The 20,301-nt window shown below is 54.0% G+C and overlaps 1 protein-coding gene across 1 annotated transcript in view; it reads left to right on the top strand.

Moving 5' to 3' along the window:
* Positions 1 to 10,405, top strand: part of LOC122149381 — a 34,157-nt gene extending 23,752 nt beyond the window's left edge. Inside the window, exons 3-4 of the mRNA XM_042779148.1 lie at positions 159 to 286; positions 10,080 to 10,405. Coding sequence (XP_042635082.1) covers positions 159 to 286; positions 10,080 to 10,268 — 317 coding nt within the window. The 3' untranslated portion in view covers positions 10,269 to 10,405. The remainder of the gene's footprint in view (positions 1 to 158; positions 287 to 10,079) is intronic.
* The last annotated feature ends 9,896 nt before the right edge of the window (positions 10,406 to 20,301 follow it).

The following is a 20,301-nucleotide window of genomic DNA, read 5'->3' as shown; positions in this document are numbered from 1 at the left end:
ATTACTACTTCAGCGCTGGATTAAATGTAAAAGCCCTTCACAGAGCTGCAGATAAATCCTGTGCGCTAGAAGGAACCATAAAAGTACTTGTTCAAGAGCTACAGGCACAAGTGGAAAATTGACCCCAAAGATTTTTTTTTTTTTTTTTTTTTTCCCAGTAGCCGAAGTTTATAAAATTTCTGCCGGCGCGGGGAGAGGGTCGCGGCAGCGCGGACAGAGCCGGACACGTCTGCGGCCACTGAAATCCCCGCAAGGTTTGCTTGGTGCTTCGGAGGGCTTTTGCTTTGTGCGTCTCTCGTTTGTTTATTTGGGTTTTACCGCGTTTTTGGTCGGGTTTTGTTTGGGGTTTGGGATTTTTTTTGTTCCTCTTTCCCCCCCTTTTCCTTTCCCCAGCTAATGAAGCAGCACGGTTTCGCTTTCACGGCCGCACGCAGGGTGGGGAAGCGCTGCTCCCATCCCCATTTCCCTGCTCCCATCCCCATTTCCCTGCTCCCTGCCGCCAGCGCAGCTCCATCCGCAGCCGGGAGAGCCGGGAGCAGCGCGGGATGCTCGGGGCTCCCTTCGGGGCACGGCAGCCCCGGCACGGCTCGGCTCCGCATCCCGCAGCGTGCCCGGTGTGCGGGGACGGGCAGCGGCGGGGATGCTGCTCCTCCCTCCCCCTCCCCGGCCTTCATCCCGGCCGCCTGTTTTAATAAATAATTATAGGCGGCTAAAGGATTTGTTCGTTCCGAAAGGTCTCCCCTTCACATTTCTCAGAGGTTCAGCTCAAGGAGACACCGTGATAATAAGGCTGACTCGGGATCCCTACTCCACAATGTCATTATGAGCCACCATTTAAAATGAAAAAAAGTCTGTATATTATACCTAAAAGCATTACAAGGTTAGCGTCTCAGCTTGGGGAATATTGAATGCTGCTGGGAAAGCAGCGCTGCTGCTCTGAGGAGGAGGAAAAGGGGAGGAAAAAAACACAACGAGAGAAAAATCCTTTCTGAAACACAAGCCTAGGGAAAAAAAAGATGTTGGGAGCGAGCACGGTGATCATTTGCATTTCCAATGACTAGGACTAATCCTCTGCTACCACGTTTATATTTTCTTATTACTTTTCCTAATTATCTCCTAGTTGTTTGGGGGATTTTTTTGTTGTTGTTTTTTTTTTTTTTTTCCCCGGCTTGTAGCTTTTTCTGTTCCCAGCTCCCCAGCCCGTCATTGTCTGGCTCGGGGCTGGATCCCCGGGGCTCCTGATGGCCCCTCCGCACTGGCCAGGCCCCACAGCCGGGGCTGGGTGTCCCACACACTCACACGGAGCCTGGGTGACCCGCCAAGGGGCTCAGCTCTGCTAGGGTTTGTAAAGAAACATTTCTGGGGGCAAAGAAGGGCTTCTTGCGGGGTCGCTGGGGCAGTGTCCCATCCCCACCCAGCCCTGTCACCCCCCAAAGCCGCCTTGGCACGGGCAGGGAGGGCAGAACAGAGCAGCCCGGACCCCTCGGCACCAAACCCCCCAAAAACCCGCAGTGTCCGGGCGAGGAGAGCCCCGCAGGGCTCCCAGCCCCGAGCCACGCCTGGAGCGGGGCTGTGTCTCACCCCCGGCTGCCGGCCCTGCCTCTGACAGGGAAATTACACCGCTAAATAATGCCTGCTCGAGACCAGCCGCTGAACCGCTCCCGCAATATCGTCCTAAAATTTGCTAATAGCGGCTCTTTCACATAAATTAAGTGATAATGAAAAAAAGCCTCCCTTTGAATTTATATATATTTCAACAGAGAATAATGTTTTATTTAAAATAGTTACAGCGCGCCTTTTGATTTGGAGTTTAAAGTAAATAATATTTGTACATCTAAAACATACTCAAGACAAATGAAAAGCCTCTAGATGCTTTTGTATGAGATGCTGAAGAGCTCTACAAACTTAAAAGCACAACCTCAATTAAGCCCATCTTCATCTGGAAAAAAAATTAGCAACTGAAAGCTGAATATATTAGATAATGCACACTTGCAGGAGAGCATTCTCTTAGCAAAAAATTCTTGATAACCAACCTAAAGCTGGCCTTCGAGTTGCTCGATGCTAATTTTGTTTGAAACTGTTTAACTAACTCTGAATAGATATCCATATTCAACAAAGACATAATTAATGGCAACCTTTTCTTCTGCTTAGAAGACATCATAACAAGCAGAAAAGTACAAAAAGATTTTTATAGTAACTAATTTAAGGACAAAGGGTTGACCTCTAGCATTTCATTAAATAAACGGAGCGAATGAAAGAAGAGTGACAGTATTCATCCTTGTTCAATTCAAGCAGCCAATTTCAAAATGCAAATCATAATCTGCAGATGTTGGAGCCTGATATATTTTTTTAAAATATCATTTGTTCAATTTAAGAACATCAGACATTTGAATTTTAAATTAAAAAAAAAAAAAAAAAGAAACCCAATTCCCAGCTCCAGGTTTGGTGCGCGCTCGGAGCCGGGGTCTGCCGGGGCTCCCCTCCCTCCCCACCTCCCCAGCCATTCATTTTAGACATTATTCCCAAAACCTTTTAATGGAGAAGTTCTGCTGAGCCGCACATCATTTCTGATTATCACAGCCCGGGGATGGCTGAGGACAGCTCCGAGCCGGCCAGCGGCTCCATCCTCCCTCCCTGCCCCTGGGCACCTGCTGCCGTGCCCAGGGGGATGGATCCTCCCTGGATGTGCTGCTGTGGCACAGGGAACTGTGTCCTGCCTCCAGAGCTGTGCCTGGGCACAGCTGGGACAGCAGCGGGAGCTGAGCTGACTCTGGATTTGGGAACCCCAAACCTCCAGAGCCAGGTTTTCCTTCAAGTGCCAGGGACGAGGCACAGCGGGAAAGGAGGAGATTTTGGCCGGACCACAGGTAATCTGCAATCCTCTGGCAGGGGAGGGGTGAAGTCTGAGCCCAGCTGGACACTCGGACACTCTTGTTCCATGGGGCTCTGGGGAATTCGAGGCACACGGGGAGCAGCTCCAGCTCAGCGGACAGATCCAGCCTGTGGAGCAGCTCCTGCCTCATCCCCTCAATGCCCTTTCACCTCTGCCCCCTGAGCGCAGGAAGCCCAGGAGAGACCTTAAGGGACACTTTTGTTGTGCCCAAGGATGTGCCACCACACCCAGCACAAGGAGGAATGAGTTCCTCCCTTCCTGTTTCCACACCAGGATCACCCACAGGGTTTGGTTTCTCCCAGGAAACAGCTCTAGGAAGTGCTTTTGGGGAAGAACGAGACTTTAGAATTTATTTTGGCCATCGAACTGCACAGAAGTTTCTGGCCTCGCTGAAATGGTACAGTGCACCAACACGGACACCTCCTCGGCGAGCAATTCCCTTCCTTCCTCCCTCCATAAATTGGGAAGATCCCGTGCTCCCGCCACACTTAGTTACTGCCGAGTTACAGCGCAGCACAGGCCCTGCAAAGGCACGTCTGTTAATTAAATTGCTGCTGATTAGGGCCCACCAGCGACTGAAAGGGAGCATCCCCGGGGAGAGGGCAGCAGCAGCAGCAGCAGCGCTGTGCCACGGCCTCACCCCAGCACAGCAGAGCCATCCCGGAGAGGCCAAGCTGGGTTTATCCCAACCCTTCCCAGAGCCGGGAGCTGGCGCTGGGCACGGGCAGGAGGAAGGGCCGGGCCTTGCCAGCCCTCCTACACAAACAGCCCCTGCAGCTGTCGCGGGGTGAAATAAATGACTTCCGGAGGTTGCGGAGAATAAATGAGTCCATTCAGGCACGGGTGAAGGGGACATTGTTTTCCCCCCTCGAAAAAAAAAAAAATCCCTCCCCAACAACCTATATATTAAGGTATCAATGAACAACAAATCCATTCAGTTATGACACAGGAAATCTAAAGCAGAATGGGCTGCAAAACAAACTCGATTTATCTGCGCCACACACGCAAAAGGGAGGAAAAAAAGAAAAAATGCCTCTTGTTGGCTGCTCTGCCAGGGCTGGGGCTCCTCTCGAGGATTCCAGCCACACACAGAGTGTTTTCTGCCGCTGCTTTAGCGGTGGGTGCGAACTTCTGAGATTAAGATTGTTCCCTTAGGTTTATCCTCTTCAGGGACAACGTGTGCACAATACGCCTTTGGAGCGTATTTAAAGCCAGGCTGCAGATGCACATAATCTCCATCCTCCCGCACCGCAGACAGGAGACCTGGAGGGGCTTTTTTTTAAAAAAAAGGGAGAGGAATTACTCATTCAAAGAGAACCCGAGTTTTCACTGTGGAAACCTTCATTTTTATAGTGGAAAATAAGCAGCAAAGACAGAAAGGCAGGCTCGAGCCAGGCCCGATTTCTCAGAACAAGGCAGCAGCTCCCTCGTCTCCCAGCTCTCAGCAGCAGCTCCGAGCCCACCCAGGGCACCCCATCTGCTCCAGGGCACACACTGAGCCTGAGGGGACACCCCTGACCCCAGCAAGGACAGAGGGACAGAGGGACAGAGGGACAGAGCCCACTGCTGCCCCGAACCCAGGGCTGCCCAGCGCCACAAACCCGAAACGCGGCCGAGGAACAAAGCCCATCCTCCTCTTATTTCTGAAACATTTATGCTTGGCTGTTTCCCCCCAAGTAACGTTAAAAAAAATCTCTTAAAAAACACGAGTGCAGCGGGTCAATCCTGCTGCGGAAACGGAATTGGTACCCAGCTGCAAGGAGCGCTCGGCGTGCAGGGGAATAATCCGAAAGGTTTTAATTAGGGAAAGCAGCAATAAATGGAGGAATATGAGCTTGGATGAGGACACTTGAACGTATAAATAACCGGGAAGGACGAGACACGGCTGTGCTTGGAGGGGAGATCCCCGTCCTGCCAGGGAGCCCCAAAACAAGGCAGGGACAGCGCGTCCCCCCCGGGCCCCTCTGCAGGAGCAGCATCCTGGGCGCATTAATGCGGAGCACATCCCCGACCCCTTCCGTCAGCCGGTGCCTTCCTGCGCCTCCCGGACAGCTGCACGCCTGTCTGTCTGTCCGTCCGTCCGTCCGTGTGTCCGTGCGGCTGGGGCTGCCCGCGGTGCCGCGCTCCGGAGGGGTCCCCGCCGGCTCCCGGCCGCTCCTTGGGAAGCAAGTCACGCTCCGGCGACAACTGCTCCTCTGTGCCTGTTTGAACTGTCCCTCCCAATTAGCAGTAATAAGGGACTCTGTAAAGATGAGCAAACACAGCGCATTCATTAGCCCCGGCGGCCCCCGCCCTCCCTCCTGGCAGCCCCGGGAGATCCCCAGGGCACCGCTCCCGAGGATGCCGAGCGCATCCCGCCCGGCAAAAGGCAAATTAATGGCCAGCCGCTCCAAGAGTTTGCCCGAAATTATTTTATTCTGCCCAAGAATTGATTGCTCCCGACCTGGAAATATGTCCAAATCAATACGCCGAAGCTCAGGGCAAAAAAGACATGCTCTAGCCCCATTTATTTATCCACTTTTTTGAGGGATGGCACATAATTTACCGGGCCGGAATTGCTAAGCCTTTCCAGAGCGAGGACTAATGACCAGCTGTGGGAAAGCGATGCCTCCCATCCATCTCCCAGGCGAGTCGCGAGTCCCACTCCCGCCCGGCATGACCTTGGTGGTGGCCAGGACGCCCACGGTGACAGAACATGCCCAGGCCATCCTTGCCAGGCAGAAGTGGGCCAAGGCAGCCACCAAAGGAATGGCTGGTGCCCAGAGCCAGGCTGGAGCTGTCACAGCTTTGGGGGTGAGCTGAAAGCGCTGCTGGACGTGCCCCACAAACAGCAGAATGACTGAGCCACACCTGTGGCACGGCAGAACGACAACCTGAATCACACAGGGCGTGTGGGTCCAGCTGCCCAACGAGGGACACTGCAGGCCCAGCCTGGGGACGTGCCAGCCCCACCTCTGCGTGCTGTGCTCCCCACAGCAGGGCCCCCACGGTGGCAATGCTCTGCACGCTCCTGGATTTTCCAGGGCATTAAACCCTGTCCCCTCGGAGAGCTCGGCGCGGCTGTCAGGCTGCTGGCGGGGGGTCGCTCCCGCTGCGCGCCATCAGTGTCACTCCCGAGCCGCTGGCGGGTGAAGGACGAGGTGGCCCCTGGCCCTGGGAGCTGCAGCTCCAGCAGCACATCCGCATGGACACCCACAGAGCCTCCGTGCCCACGGGAAGGCCTGTGCTGAGACAGGAAACTCAAACCTTTCTGCAAGCCAGCATCTTCAAGTGAAACAGAGACATGGCTGCAGAAAGCCAAACCCAGGGCTTGCTGCTTCCCCTTGGGCAAACCCTTCCCACCTGGGCTGCTCCAGACATCTCTCAGGGCATCCTGTGCCCAAGGCTGGAAGAGAACCCCCTCGGCCTCGTCTAGGGTGGGAGAGGGAGCCCAAGGGAAGATCAGTCCTGCTTTGAAGCAGGCCTTGCTGAGCCAGGCTCGGAGGCAGGGCAGGGAGAAGGGCGGGTTTGCACCCAGAGAGCCCAGCCCTGCTCTGCCTGCTGGCCAGCCCGAGCCCCTCAGCCTGAGCCCACGGCCAGGGGTCCTGGGTGGAGCTGAGACCCTCCTCCAGCTGCACCCAGCTGTCACAGGCACTTCTAGACTGGAGCACTGCTGCTCCCCCACTCAGAGCGGGAGCATCCTGAAAAGGGATCATTCATGATCAGCTTGTGAGGGGAAAAACACCCAGAAAACAACACGGCCTTTATTTTTTCAGCACCCTGGTGGGTGGGGCAGGGAGGGTGGGGGGCTCAGCTCAGCCCCCCACACAGCCTGGGACAGCAGCACCCAGGGACACATGGCAGGGACATTCCTGCCCTGGCCTCCTCACAGCCCAGCAGGCACAAATCCCCCCACATGGCAGCAGGGCAAGCGAGTTTTATTGCTCGATAAAACACACAAAACAAAATAAATGGTTTTGTCACACACTACATCTCCTCAAATAATAATGCACCAGCTTACCAAGAAAAACAGCCGACATTCATATTCTATGGCAAAGGTTTATTTGGCCTCCCGGAGGAGAGGGGAAGGGGCATTGCAATTCGGAATTCAGATACTGTATGGGAATACAGTAACTATAGTTCTCAGAGGGTTTGTGCAAATGCCAGCAAAACAAACCCCAAATCAAATTTATTAGCTGGTGGAGATCTCTAACAATCTTACACAGTGACTGATGGAGCCGTCGGGGAATTCCTTTCAACATTAAGTGATTTAAAGCCCCTACAGAAACTTCATTGTCTGTTCCAAGACAGAGAGAGTTCCTGCTCCGGCGGGGTGATCCTGCCAGCGTGTGCTCCCTTTCATCTGGGAACCTCACCTGGAATCCCAGCACCTGGGGGGAGCAAGGTGAAGGTGAGGGCACAGCTGGAGCACCCACAGCAGGCCAGGAACAGAAACACTTTGGGAAGCAAAGCCAGAAACGCACAGCTCTAATTGCCAGGGTTTTTGTCATGCACGCTCATCACCGGGTCGTTTGCATTTCAGCTGCTAAAATATCAGGGGGATGTTATTTAATCAATCACACAAAGTCCTAAGTGAGAGAATATTTTTTTATTGTCTCTGCTTGTTTCTAAACATCTCACAAACCCGCCAGCCAGTTCTTCATTTCAATTAGGGCAATGCTGATCGTTAGCTAACTAATAAGGACCAATTTTCTGTCACAACTATTTCCTAATTAAATTCAAAACAGAGATTTCTAACCCAGATGGTCAGCGATGCTACAGATTTGTTTAAATTTGGTATCACAGTAACAAACTACTAATTAGGGTTTGTAAATACACCAATTCCCTTATGACTTAGTTGTTAGTAATGCATACAACCGGTTTATTAAAGCACTAATTGTGTCTGGCTTTACTTGGGCCTAACACATAATCCACTTATCACATACTGGTACCAACTCATTTTGAAGGGATTATGAATGAAATCATAAATGAGGTCTTGCATCCCTTTCCCGGCACGCTTAATAAAGGTTTGGTGTCATATTTAGATGACAAATTCTGATTTTCTGCCTCCGATGGCGAGCGGCCCCGCAGCGACGCTGCCGCTCCATCCTCCCAGGTCTGCTTAACCAAAAAAGTTTCTGCCCCAGCTCCACTGGGCAGCAAATGGTCCCTGCAGCCAGGCTCCTCCAGAGGAGCTCTGGAGCTTCCCAGAGAAAGCAGGGAATTGTTTATTCCCCACTGGAGCTGGGGGCTGGCAGGACCCTCAGGAGCCTGGGCCACCTTCCTGCAGAGGGATGGAGGGCACCCAACCTGCATTCCCTCCTGCCCTGGCAGGGGGACAGCCCTCTGGAAAAGACCCTGCTTTTTAGGGAAGGCTTTGGAGCCACAGCCCAGAGACCAGAGCCCCTCGCTGCTTCACGGAGAGCGCACAAAGTAGGAAATAAATGATAGATAGCTGTGAATCGCAAGGTTATGTAAACATGGAGGGGGTTCCAGAAGAATCCTATTAAACCATAAAAGAAAAGCATGGATGGTTTATCACATCACTAAGACCCAAGAATGCATTAATAAATAGAAGAATAGATAACGAACCGTGGAGTACAAGGCTAAACTATCCGCTATTGTGAGGATCCTGTGACAGTAGAAACAATGAGGGGGAAGAAAAAAGCTTTGTTGGTCTGTCACCAGAACCTTGTAGTGTATCTTTTATAGCCCATTTTTAATGAATTCACAGCACCTATCGGTTATTCTCTGCCCAAATCCCTCATTTTCCTCCCTCTTGAATGCGAATTCCCATGCTGCACTCTGCCTTCACCATGACTTCCCCGCTAAACTCGGGGGTTCTCTGCCTTTCAATGGCCTTTCAGCCGCAGCCAGAACAGGTTTCTGCTCTCACATTTCCAAGGGGTTTTCAGGGTGGCAACAAAAGTGTGGTTTGATGCAAAGCAGGAGTACCTCTGAGCCTTGCTGCATCCTTTGCTCTTTCTGTGACAGGAGGGTGAATGCTCAGACAGGTCTGATTCAGCCCGGAGTGATGATGCCCAGACGTGCCTGCAAGGATAAAAAAAACCAAAACAAAACAACAAACCACATGAAAGCTGCAGCTCCTCGTGCTGTTTTCCAGCCCTCTGCAAATAACGCTGAGAATTGTTGGAGGGGACTTCATATTAATCCAAGAGATAGTACCCTCTTTGTAGACACTACTGAGACTCACTAACAGTTTATTTTCACTGCTCTGAGGGGGTTTTATCATTAAATAAGGAGCCGGGATACGTTTACTGTAGATTACTTTTATTTTTACTACAGAGTCGTTAGGCGCAGAGCGCTGAGGAGACAGCGCTGGCCACGCCACGCTCTGCAGTAAAACCCCTCCAGCAGAATCCAAAATATGGATTGATTTCCACATAAAAACCCCCAAAGGCTCCGTGCTGCTGCGCTGGCGGCTCGGTGCTGCACCAGCATCTCGGCAGAGGCGGGAGAGGGTGTTAAAGACAGGGAATGTGGCACAGCACGATGGATGCCCAGAATCCTGGAATTCTTTTGGGGGCACGTCCCACCTGCAGCAGGACCCCAAGGAGCTGCACTGGGCCCAGTTTGGGGCTCACACTGGGAGCTCCTCCTGCCCCCTCACAGGCAGGAATCTGGATTTGCCTTTTTCTGGACTATGCCAGCAGCTCTTGGTGCCTGTCCCACCCCTGCAGCTGGGATGGGACACCACAGGGTCCCTTGTCCCCAGGGGCAGGACAGGGGCCACCTCCCCTCTCCTCTGCTGGGTGCCAGCGAGGCACAGGCACTGCCACCCTCCCTCCCCTCAGCCTGGAGCCTCTCTCCTGACCAGGGAGGAGCAGAGAGCAGGCGGCTGCTCTCCCAGGAACACACTTCAGGCCGGTGAGGAGTACAGCCGAGTGCTCAACAGGCTCTGGAAATAAGTGGAAGTCAAATAAGTTTGCCACTCTTTGTCCCCCTTTCAATATCTAGCTTTGATCAAAATCCTTGGATACTCAAGTGGTTGTTGACTTAATGTAGTAATGAGACATAGCCTTAAGTGAGGCCATTTCCGTGCCCATTCAGGCTCTCTGAGAGCAAGGGATGCAGGAGGAAAAGCCTCTCCTGGTCTCTGGGTGCTGCAGCAGAGGCCTGGGAGAGGCAGCAGGAAGGGCTGGCGGCCACAGCCACACGAGGCACACTTAACACCCTTTTTGTGCAGCACAGCCTCGCTGGCAGGGCGCTGGGGAACACCAAGGAACCCACTGGAAACACCTCAGCCAGCTCCAGCAGGGCCTGGACTCCAGACACCACTGTCACCATTGGAGAGCACCAGGGAAGAGGGTGGCACCATCCCAAGGACACGGACTGGATGATCCTTTCCAGCCTGGCGGGTTCTGCCATTCCCTGAGCAAGGCAGGAGCGAGGGGAGAGCCCAGCAGCACCGGGAAAAGTAAAAATTCTCCAAGTGACGGGGAGCAGCTCAGCCAATTAGGATTTTAATTCCCCTCGTTATGCACGGCCAGTCAATAAATTCTGCACCAAGCAGCTGCTCTAATTCTTAAGCCCATTAAGCCCTACATCTGATAGGCGGGCGGGAGGGGCTGCCGGGGGGCACAGACGGCGCTCCTCGAGATATGAAACATTTCCTCTTGTGCATCTGGGTCACCCCAGCCAGCCCCACTCCGAACGGGGATTTTATGGAGTTCATATAAATATCCTGCCAGAGACACACACCCCACATATGGAGGGAATAAAGAGGTGACTGCCTGAGATGCACTTGGTGCTGCGACAGAGCGCGAGAGCGGAGCTGGAGATGGAGCAACGGGATTTGGGCCTCTGAAACGCAGGGAGACGGTCCCAAAGAGCTGGGCAAGCAGCCAGCAGGGAAGAAAAGCAGGATCAGAGATGCTGGGAGGAAGAAAGCTCGCGGAGCAGCACGGCAAGGGCTGGCTGGCTCGGAGGCAGGAGGAGGCCAGGAGCCACAAGGACAATTCCTGGGGCACAGGGCAGATGGCTGGAGCAGAGGTATCCCCCCCACTGCAGGGATGAAAGGGAACACACTGGGAGTGGAAAAGCCTTTAGCAGCCAAGAGGGTTTTGCTTGTTAATTGGCAACAAGCTCACACATTAATTACAAAGTTTACTGGACGGTCAGGAAAAACATTGGCAGCGGAGTGGTTTGCATTCCTCCGGAGACCGAACAGAGCCTGCTCTAGGAATGCTGCCTGTGCCCACCCACACCCAGATCCAGCACCCCAAGGCCTGGGAGCTCCAGTGTTAGGAGCAAATTCTTCCCTGTGAGGGTGGTGAGGCAGTGGCACAGTTTTCCCAGAGAAGCTCCGCGTGTCTATCGCGACTCCTGCAAACAGCACTAATAAGTTTGCTAATAACGGCACAGATCAGTGGCTGCTGCTGGTAAATTAATTAGAACAGCATCACTGTGCTCTGGTTAGCTGCCACCCTTCCACCTCGTAATTTTGTCACCGGCTCATGTTTCAGATGCCACTAGAAGCCCACTGGAGCAAGCCCATCCAGAAGGGGGGACCTGCAGTGCCGGGCATGTGCTCAGGACTGAGGGAAAATGGCTTTAACACCTCCCGAGCTCGTCAAGGCCAGTTCATCCAAGGCAATTAATCTGCCGTTTCCAGAGCATCATTATTCCTGCACAAACCAGCTGACAGCACGGGAGCATCTTGGTGTGGAGGGCCCCAACAACAGAGGCTCAGGGATCAGCCCTTCCCCTCCCAAAGCACGGCTCCAGCTGGAAACTCAGGATTACATGGATTGGCTTCTCTCCCTTGCCTGCTGGGGTTTGAACTCCAGGCTCTCCGTGTCCTCGCAGCTGTGAGCACCAGGAATTAGGGGAAAGTTTTAATTCCAAACAGCACTGAACACTCCAGGTCCAAGGAGTGCACCTCGAAGGCCTGTGGAGCCAATGCTCCAGATCTCACCACCTCGGCTGTGGCAGCAACGCAGATGGCAGCACAGAAATCTTTCTGTCACTTCTGATTGCCCACGTTGATAATTTAGCAGTGAATGGGGTTCCTGGGGGTCACTAGCATTAATTATTCTGCGCTGCCCCACCCCTGAGGAGGATGCTGTGACACACCCAGCGATGCACTGATGTACCTGCCTGCAGCAGAGAGAATTTTAATTTTGGAACCAACACACCCTTGTGAGGTTCAGGCAGCAAACCCTGCCAGGACAGTGCAGATGCTCGCTGCCCTCGTGGTGCAATCCCCCACTGCTGCTGCTACATCAAATGGAGATCAAAAGCAACAATAGTCTGTAATCAAGGATATCTGCATAATAGTTTTCCTGAAGGATGTTTGTGCAGGTGAGCGAGGAGTAAAGCATTGTTTCATCAAATGGTAATTTCCTTGTATCGCCGAGAATGAATCCCATTTGCTCGCCGGGGTATAATTCAATTAAAGGGGAGAGCCCTACGCCAGGGAATGAAATCTATCGGTTTCACTGCGACGCTGCAAATCACACCAAGCACGAAAATGGCATTTGGTCCTGACATCATGATTTATTTCCTACTCAGTATCTTATAATTCTTACAAGATAAGCCAAGACGAGAAATTATCACGTGTGCATGGGGGTCGTGCCTGGCCCTCTTTATTTTCCCTTCCCAACCGCAGGACTGTGCGTTCCAGCCTTATCTTTGACGAGGCCGGAGAAATAAATGGGAATATTCTACAGAGGCCAAGCAACCCTTGCTCTGCCGTGGCACCAGAGAGCCCCAGTGCTTGTTCCCCCATCCAGTCCCCAAAGCCCACAGCCCCCTTTGCTCAGGAGGGCAGAGAGGAGGGAATGCTCTGCTCCATGGAGAGCTCTGTCCCATCACAGGGAGAGTCCCCAGTGGCCAGGGGAAGGCTCCAGTGAGGCCCCAGCAAGGAGCCCTGCCAAGGGACACTGCCCCTGCCCATGCCCAGCCCACCTCGCCTGCCCACATTCCTCTGCCCTCCCTTGGCAGCAGCCTGCGAGGGCACCCCGGCTCATCTCCTTGGCCACCAGCAGGAATGCCCGGGCAGGGGGATGTGCTGCGGTGCCTCTGCCCTCCTCGGTGAGGGTGTCAGGGACCCCTGATCCACGGACAATCTGTGGATTCATCGGCAGCCCAGCCCTCTGCACGGCAAAGCCGGGGGGAAGCCGTGGGCAGCATCACCAGACACTTGGCTTCCTTCCGAGAGACTTTTTAGCTAATTGACCCCCCTCCTCCTCCTCCTAATTTGCTGTCAGGATCTTAAAATCTTCCCCCTCTCACCACCAGGGGAGCATCTTTTCCTCTCCTTGCCCACACTCCAAATTCCTAAGCACAGGTAAACAGACATTCATTCCAGCCTGTCAGCAGGCAAGGAAAGCTAATTAAAGCATTTGCAGCACTGCTGGATGGCATTGCTGGATCAGAAAGTTGTCTGGCCAAAAAACAAGCGGTGTTTGAATTTATATTTTTCTTGTATGCTCTGGGACACGCGGCCGCGCCGAGTCACTGCAAGTTTCACCCCCGAACCAAAAGTTAATCTGGGTTTGAGAACAAAAGCGGTGCTGTTTGTCCTTGCACGCCCAGGATTACGGGTGCTGAAAGGGCTCCTCATTATCGGCTTGTCACCGTGTCTCCTTTAATCTCCTCCTCTCCTGGGCTCCCTCCCGGGATGCTCGGCCAGGACAGCGGGGCTCGCCCGGAGCATCCCGTTGCGCCTCCAAACACCTTTCCGGAGCTCAGATTTGCCTTCCCACGGAATCTATTCCCGACACAGCAAGGCAAAGCCCACACACAGCCATTTTTGACACCCTGAGCACTTCAGGAGCCGGGGCGGCGATGTCACACACGCACACACCAGCGGCTGGTGACAGCCCAGCGCTGTCACATCAGTCAGCGCTGCGGCAGACGAGCATTATTTGCCCATCAGCCCTGAAAGCCATCGCCACGACCTGGGAAGGAGACGGGAGACAGGGAACACATGGCTGGGATGGAGCCACGCCGAGCATCACCATGGGAGTGACAAGCAGCTCCTTCCCAAAGCCGGCGGCGCCTTCTCAAAGCCGGGGAAATCTCGGTGCAGCCATTATCAGAGAGCAAACCGGCTCTGTAGTTTGCAAAATTAATAGTATTTATCCCGCCAGTTTCCGTAGTAACCGGGCCGCCGTCCCTCCGAGCCTGCCCGTGGCAAGGTCTCCGAAGCATTTCACACAGTACTTATCCATTTTCTTGCTCTCACCTCGCTCTCACCTTTACTTTCAGCGCAGAACGCCACACAATCCACCGCCACTAAAGACTAGGCTGAGAGTCAGATTAAAATTATCCCTGTTTGCCCTGACCTCTTTTCTCTGCAGGTGAGAGTGTCCCCATTCAGCAGCTAAATGAAGCAGAAATGATGGAGTGTTTGTTTTCCCTGACTTTTCCTCAGCTTGCCAGTAAATTTACAGCCACGAATATGAAGTGTTAATTTAATGTTCCCACTGAGCATCTCATTGTCAACAAAGGCTTCAAACCCTACGAGAGGAAAAGGTTAGCTCATGCAGAAAATGACCCTTATGGCTTGATTGCCTTCTGGTCCAGGCTCGCGGCGAGCAGAAAGCGGAGGGCTTTGACTCGCAGCTTAATGCATTTGATGGCGATAAATGGGAGCTCTCTGCCTCGGCACAGGGACGGAATCACCTGTAATGCTCACTTATTTGTCCGTGCAGACAATCTCCCGGGCCCCAGAGGGGCCCCCGAGCCCCTCCTCCCCCAAAACTAATTTGACAGGACCGAAAAGTTAAACCCTTCATTATGCCCCAACTTCAGCGGAAGGGGCTTGCTGGCTGCAGATTACAACAGGACAAATTAGCGGTGGCGTGAAGCATGAAATTGCTTTCTTCACCTGGTGCTTCAAAACTTTGAGGCCTCAGCTCTGGTGACACGCAGAAAAAAAAAATTAAAAAATTCTTCCAGACAGGAGAAGTCACAGAAGGAAAGAAAAAAATGCTAAGATTTAAATACTCAAAAGGCTCTGTGGGCAGAATTATATTTGCAGAGGGCTTCACTACCAGCACATGTCTGGCAAAAGGAGCTCAATACTCGTAAGGAACATTTACAGAACTAGCTCACAGCCTGGTCAGAGCATGAGCAAGAGCCACTGTGTGCTTTGTGCTACCCCAACCCTCCCTGGGATCTCCAGGAGAAAAAGAAACCCTGGTGGTGGTGTGGATCAGGGTGCAACAATTCCAAAGAGACTCAAATACCAGGTTTTATTTTTTCTTGCAGCTAAAACCAAACCTGGAAGCAAGACAGAGATTACCACACGTGCTGACGTACGCATGGTGGGACTGTTCGCTGGGAAATCAAGCAAAACCCTCTCTAAGCAGCCAAAATGAAAAAAAAAAAACCCAAACATCTAACCCATCCTGCTGTCTGTGCACCTCTGGGAAGAATCCCACATGAACACCATGGAAATCCCAGCCCAGGAAAGCCAGGGAATGGGGGAAGCTGCCCATAGGGACACAGAAACATTCGCAGAGCAGCAGTGGGAGCTGAATTCCACCAGCTGCACTTCCTCCAGCCCGAAGGAGGAGTGTCAGGGTGTCCCCAGGAGGAGCAGCAGTGTGTGCAGAGGGCTGGCTGCTCCCAGGCCCGAAATGTTTTATTCAGCCGGGCTGGAGCTCCCAGCCTGGCCGCCTTTGGGAGCCATTTGCCGCTCACATTGTCAGTTAACAGGAGTCATTCTGAAAGCAGCAATTCAGCCGCTGCAGTCCTTTCCTAACAGCGTTTTTCAGCCTGCAATTTGGATGATAGGAAAATTACAACCCTGCTGCACTATATTATGTGATATAAATGTTATTGCAATTAAGCCGATGAGGAGAAACCCCAGAAAACAAAGATGTGTGGCTGCTGCCTTCTCCTCGCTCTCTCCCCAGAAGTCGAGCAGTTAAGGAAGGGTAGGGCAGGGGAAGGAGGAAGAGTCCCCCAGAGCTGGAGGGGCTGCAGGAGCATGGGAGCAGCACACACCCCCGGGGACAGGCTGGGATTCCAGCCAGCTCCCTGACAAGTGATTTCCCTGCAGCACACACGGGGCAGAGCTGCTCTGAGGAACAAGCTGCGGCCAAAAGCGGCCCAGGCATCCTCCTGGTGATGGAACAGGACACGTCAGGGCACTCTGGAGGGGGTTTCCCACCAGCTGTGCCAGAGATTCCTCTTCTCCTCAGCATCCACCCACAGGTTACTTCTCCCAGCCCAAGCTCCAACCACCTCGGGAACATTTTCATGTGTCTGGAAGACATCAGCCCAGGCAGCACGGCATCAGCGCCCTGTGCAGAGCAGTAAAATGGTGTTCCAGGACACATGTCCTGTGGGTGAGCCAGCCCCAGCCCCAGTGTCACCTACAGCCAGCCAGCTCTGCAAACACCTGGCACCTTCCCTCCCACACCTCAGCCGGGCGCTGAGCAAATGTTTACCGACAGCAAACGGCTCCACTGCTCCTGAAGAGCGAAAAAACAAAGCGAAAAAGGAGTCCTAGCACTCATCATTTACTCCAAGGTGCCGTAACCAGGTAGAAACTTGTCTTTTATATGCTGAACTGTGTCCATGAAAACACATTATCTTTAAGTGGGCACTGGAGGAACCCCACTCAACGTTGACTTCTTCATGCCACCGCTAACACTGGATACTTCAGTCATTTGAAGGTTTAAGTGGAGATTAGCAGAGGCCTCACCTGCATCTCTCTCTGGCAGTTCAGCACGGTTTGGGCATGCTCTGCAGCAGCAGAGCTCCTGGAAGGCAAAGCCCCGAGGAAGCCCCGCAATCTGCAGGACAGGGTCTCCGTCACAGCCCCCAGCCTGGACAAAATCAGAGCCCAGAGAGGGACGTGTCAGGTGTCTCCCAAAGGGTGCCCAGCTGCAGATCCCAAGCCTGGCCAGCCCCTCAGCAGAAATGCTGTTTCCTCAGCAGTGAACACGCTCAGATGCTTTAAGAGACATCCCAAGCAACTCTGCCATGCAAGAGAAGCAAGGCAGGCTTTTTCTTTTTTTTTTTGGCTGCCAGATCTGGATGCTGGAGGGTTCCAGAAACTGCCCACAGCATGTGGCTTCTTTGAACATCCCTCTGAACCTCAGAGCGCTGTGGAAAGCCCTGGCTCATGCTATTTTGGGTGGAAGGCCTCCATCCCTCCAGGAGCAGCTCCCTGGCTGGCAGGGAGGCTGGGGTGCTTCCCAAGCTCGGTCCCTGGACTCTCCCAGGCCTGTGGCAGCCCGGGGAGCCGAGCCACAGGTCCCTAATGGGCGGCTGCCATGTGCCGCCACGTCCGGCTGATTAGCCGTGGGTGATCCGAAATGTCACGGCATTATCCGCGCCGGCCGCCCGCCCTCCCAGGCTGCTGGTAAGTGGGAGAGGTGATGCTGCAAACGCAGGGTGGAAATCAGCCTGAATTGCTGGAACAAGGCAGCAAACCCCTTTGTTCCTGCCAGCCTTCCCGAGCCCGGCTCGTGTCCTCGCAAGGCGATCTGCAATATCCTGATGGAGGTTAAGGATGGTGAAAGGCTCCTGTCCCACCCCTACGCCCCACGGGTACCTGCACACCCACCCTGCTGTGTCACCTCTGCTCTGTGAATGCCCCCATCCCCATCCAGGAGTGTCTGGGGGGAAAATCCTGCTCCTGGCAGCACCTGCAGCCATGCACAGCGGAATAAACACCCGGCTCAGGGCAGGGCAGTGAGCTCCTCCTCACAGCAACTGCTTCCAGAGCACAGCTCCTGCCCACGTGTGCTCTCCTGCAGCACTGACACCGCTCCTGGCCAAAGCCAGCCCCAAACCACGCCGCATTCCGCTGCCGTCACGCTCGACGCTCGCTGCGACTTCTCGGGAAAACATTAATTTGGAACGTTTCTGCGCTCCACGCCACGCCACAGCGGGGAATAATCGCCCCGTTTCAAGCCCAGAGCAAGGCTCAGATACAGGGAGAAATTAAACAAGGATAAGAGCAAGAAACTGTTACATGTCAGAAATATTTTAACTGCCAGTTCGACAACAAAGTCTGGAGGAGATAAGTCTGTGTGTGGACTAGCGTTCTATAAAAAAGTGATTATTCAGCCCTGGGAACAGAGCTATTGATTCCAGTAACAAAGGCCACTATATGCACTGCAGAGGGTTTGCTCCTTTCAGCCTGGGAAAATTGATTTTCTTAAACTTTCCCTTGAACCTGCAGTGGGGTTTAATCCGAACCTAAAGGAGCCTTTTAAGAACTCCCATAAATTAAAATTATATCTCTTCATTTGGCACATTTTGGGTTTCCTGCTGGTCGGGCAGAGGCACGAGAAACGCTGGAGCAAGAGGGGGAGGATGTGATAACAGCATTTGGTGACAGCGTCCCTGCTACACACGTTGGTTTCCACACAGCAGAAACAACACACAAACACCCAAATGTCTGTTTTTACATGTTGGGAATGACATGGGAACATGGAGACACAAACATGGGATTGGTTATTGACACACATTAGAAATGACATGTTAACAGTGAGATGTTTATTGACACACATTAGAAAAACATTGAAAGTAAATGAAGCAAAACCTAAGACGTGGAGGTGTGACCCTCACACTGTGTCACTGGTGCCATGGAGGTGTCACCCAGCCCATCCTTGTGTCCCTGGTGTCATCCAGCCCATCCCTGTGTCCCTGGTGTCATCCAGCCCATCCCTGTGTCCCTGGTGTCCCCCAGCCCATCCCTGTGTCCCTGGTGTCACCCAGTCCATCCCTGTGTCCCTGGTGCCCTGCAGGTGTCACCCAGCCCATCCCTGTGTCCCTGGGTGCAGGTGTCCCCCAGCCCATCCCTGTGTCCCTGGTGCCATGGAGGTGTCCCCCAGCCCCTCCCTGTGTCCCTGGGTGCAGGTGTCACCCAGCCCATCTCTGTGTCCCTGGTGCCCTGTAGGTGTCACCCAGCCCATCCCTGTGTCCCTGTGTCCCTGGTGTCACCCAGCCCATCCCTGTGTCCCTGGTGTCCCCCAGCCCATCCCTGTGTCCCTGGTGCCATGCAGGTGTCCCCCAGCCCATCCCTGTGTCCCTGGTGCCATGCAGGTGTCCCCCAGCCCATCCCTGTGTCCCTGGTGCCCTGCAGGTGTCCCCCAGCCCATCCCTGTGTCCCTGGGTGCAGGTGTCCCCCAGCCCATCCCTGTGTCCCTGGGTGCAGGTGTCCCCCAGCCCCTCCCTGTGTCCCTGGTGTCACCCAGCCCATCCCTGTGTCCCTGGTGCCCTGCAGGTGTCCCCCAGCCCATCCCTGTGTCCCTGGGTGCAGGTGTCCCCCAGCCCCTCCCTGTGTCCCTGGTGTCACCCAGCCCATCCCTGTGTCCCTGGGTACAGGTGTCCCCCAGCCCATCCCTGTGTCCCTGGTGCCATGCAGGTGTCCCCCAGCCCATCCCTGTGTCCCTGGTGCCATGGAGGTGTCCCCCAGCCCATCCCTGTGTCCCTGGTGCCCTGCAGGTGTCCCCCAGCCCATCCCTGTGTCCCTGGTGCCATGGAGGTGTCCCCCAGCCCATCCCTGTGTCCCTGGTGCCCTGCAGGTGTCCCCCAGCCCATCCCTGTGTCCCTGGGTGCAGGTGTCCCCCAGCCCATCCCTGTGTCCCTGGTGCCCTGCAGGTGTCCCCCAGCCCATCCCTGTGTCCCTGGGTGCAGGTGTCCCCCAGCCCATCCCTGTGTCCCTGGTGCCATGGAGGTGTCCCCCAGCCCATCCCTGTGTCCCTGGGTGCAGGTGTCCCCCAGCCCATCCCTGTGTCCCTGGTGCCCTGCAGGTGTCCCCCAGCCCATCCCTGTGTCCCTGGTGCCATGCAGGTGTCCCCCAGCCCCTGTCCCCTGGCTGTTCCCAGCTCCCTCTCTCCGTGTCCTTTGTGGCCCCTCTGCCAACCCGCGGAGTGCAGCACGCCGCTGTGCATTCACGCTGTTGTTTTTCCCCTCGGTGAGGCAGTAAATGACCTTTTATTCCAACAACAATCCCTAAAACAAAACGGAGGAGCGGCGCGCGGTCAGATGCGCTCTCCGCCAGGCAGGGTTTGTTATTTAAGCAGCAGCCAGGCTGTGTGCTATGCAAACAAACCCCACGCTCTGTTCTCCCAACCTCCTGCTGACTTTGCAACTCATTTTGTTAGCGAGGAGAGCGCACTGAGCCGACATCAATGCAGCAAAGAGCCCGGAGACGTTTGTTCATAACTTTGTTACAAACATTGATCAATCGATTTTCGCCCGCGTGGGGAGGGAAAACCCACAAACAAAACAAAACGCATATGGGGAGATTTTTTTTTTTTTTTTTTTAATGGCACAAAGGGCAATTAGGCACCCAACCTTCCAGTGAAATGAGATTCCTTACAGTCCTCCGTGCTTTTAAGTCTTCCCCTTCTGCTGAATGGAAGCAAAATGTACTGTGGAGCCTCCAAAGGACGAACAAAGCCAGCGGCAGCAGGAGATGGCCGTGGGCC

Source organism: Catharus ustulatus, chromosome 3 (assembly GCF_009819885.2).
Source record: "Catharus ustulatus isolate bCatUst1 chromosome 3, bCatUst1.pri.v2, whole genome shotgun sequence".
Taxonomy (NCBI): Eukaryota; Metazoa; Chordata; class Aves; order Passeriformes; family Turdidae; genus Catharus; species Catharus ustulatus.
The sequence above is the reverse complement of the archived record's forward strand: the minus strand, read 5'-3'. Positions and strand labels throughout refer to the sequence as shown.